The sequence below is a fragment of the Entamoeba dispar genome, genomic scaffold, assembly GCF_000209125.1.
Source record: "Entamoeba dispar SAW760 scf_1105229463347 genomic scaffold, whole genome shotgun sequence".
Taxonomy (NCBI): domain Eukaryota; phylum Evosea; order Mastigamoebida; family Endamoebidae; genus Entamoeba; species Entamoeba dispar.
This window is the reverse complement of record NW_001855647.1, coordinates 16,934-18,825: the sequence shown is the minus strand read 5'-3', so window position 1 is coordinate 18,825 and position 1,892 is coordinate 16,934. Positions and strand designations below refer to the sequence as shown.

Genomic DNA, 1,892 nt, shown 5'->3' with positions numbered 1-1,892 from the left:
ATTTTATTTGCATTTTCAGTAACAGTAGTTCCGATTTGTTTACTAATATCTTTAATTCTATCTTTTTCAGTTTCTTGAAATCCTTTAATAAAATCTTTAATATAATTATAGATATCTAAAAACATTTGATGTGATAATGTAATTTCAAGGTCATCTGATTTACCATAACAATAAATAATTGAAGGTATTCCTTTATTATTTTCTTTATCAAATATTAAATTAAATTGTAATTCAAATACATCTCCATAAAATACTCTATCTTTTTTTTCATTAATTACTCCAAATGCCTCAACATTTTTAATAAAAATAGAGATATCTAATGAAACAGGTTCTTTAACTTCTGTTGCTTTGTATTCTTTTTTTAGTTTTTGGTTACAAATTTCAAGTGTAGTTAAATTATGCTTAATTGGTTTATTATTTAATTTAAGATTTCCTAATGTAATAGTAAATATTGAATTACTTTGGAATTTTACTGTAAATAATGAATTGTTTAATTCAAATGAAAAATATACTTTTCCTAATAAATCAATAATTGACTTTAATTGTAAGTATTGAAGTAATCGTTCATATTTTGAACTAAAAAGTTCTTTTTTCTTTTCTGTTTTTTCTTTTAATATTTCTAATTGATTTGTATTAACATTAATTTTTGTTAAATTCTTTTGCATTGTAATTTTTAATAAATCAATCATTTTTGACAATAATTTAAAATCCATTGTTATTCCAAGTCCATTACATTTTAAGTCAACATCAATTCCAATTACCCCTTTAGCTTCAATACCTTCTTTAGCAATTCCTTTTGTTACATTTAATTGAATTGCATTTCCTTCTTTAATTGTCCAAACAATTTTATTAATTTCTTCTTTTAAAATATATTTAACTTCAAATTCTCCAACACTAAATAATGTTTTTCCAAAATACATACAAAATTCCTCATTGTATTTAATTTTATCCATTTCAAATATAATTTGACCAATATTAATATGAATGTCTCCATCTAATAAATCTTTTAATATAACATTTAATTTATTTATATTTAAACAAATTAAACTACTTTGGTTATGATGTTCAATTGTTTGTGAACTAAATATTGATGTTATTATTTTTCTAATACAGTTAGCGATATTTTTATATGTCTCTCCTGTACAAATTATACAAATCTCTTCTGCTATCCATTTTTGATCAACACAAATAACATGTCCATTTTGGTCTCTTTTAAATGACATGTTTAATTGAATTTTAATATCTTTAATAAATTCTTCTGAAATGTCATCATTTTCTATAATAATACTAAACTTATTAAAGAAAATATTTAATGTCTCATTTTTTGTTTCTGTATTAATATCATTCATTTTCATTTTTAATACAGCATTGCCAATTGTAATTTTACAATTTATTTGGTTAATTTTAAATTGAAGATATGGAAGTAAATACTCAATCTTTTCATTTGGTATTTCATATTCTTCATGTGTCTTTAATGATAAAAAATAGTTAATTTCTTTAATCTCAATTTCAAATGGGTGTTTTTCATTAATTTGTTTAGGCACATTAACTACCATTTCTGGAATTTCAAATCTATCAATTGTTATAGTCCTTGGGTATTGAAAATATCTTGATATACATTTAGGGTCAATAATAATATGTTTAATAATAACTTGATTTTCATAAATTTCTGATTCCTCATGAGAAAGAGATAAAAGATGAATAGTTTTAATAAAGTCTTGAACTGAAGGCATATGAATGGAATATTTATTTTAAGTTTTATTTTATTATTATTTTTATTTTTTTACATTACTTTTTTTTAAAGTTATTGTAAAATAATTAAATAATAATAAAAATATAAATAGATAAATAAAAGAAAGAATACAAAATCAATCAATTTTATTATCACGAAA

At 20.7% G+C, this 1,892-nt stretch overlaps 2 protein-coding genes across 2 annotated transcripts in view, besides 5 other annotated features; both read right to left on the bottom strand.

Annotated features, from left to right (window-relative positions):
* Positions 1–1,733, bottom strand: part of EDI_051510 (uncharacterized protein) — a gene marked incomplete at both ends in the record, with an annotated part of 1,923 nt that extends 190 nt beyond the window's left edge. The window contains one exon of the mRNA XM_001733485.1: positions 1–1,733. This exon is cut by the window's left edge and continues 190 nt beyond it. Coding sequence (XP_001733537.1) covers positions 1–1,733 — 1,733 coding nt within the window.
* Positions 192–226: a sequence feature (AT_rich).
* Positions 843–877: a sequence feature (AT_rich).
* Positions 996–1,047: a sequence feature (AT_rich).
* A 12-nt stretch (positions 1,734–1,745) lies between the features above and the next one.
* Positions 1,746–1,783: a microsatellite.
* Positions 1,784–1,812: 29 nt separating this feature from the next.
* Positions 1,813–1,877: a microsatellite.
* EDI_051400 (dimethyladenosine transferase, putative) overlaps positions 1,869–1,892 on the bottom strand; it is a gene marked incomplete at both ends in the record, with an annotated part of 842 nt that continues 818 nt past the window's right edge. Inside the window, one exon of the mRNA XM_001733484.1 lies at positions 1,869–1,892. This exon is cut by the window's right edge and continues 124 nt beyond it. Within this exon, the coding sequence (XP_001733536.1) occupies positions 1,869–1,892 (24 nt within the window).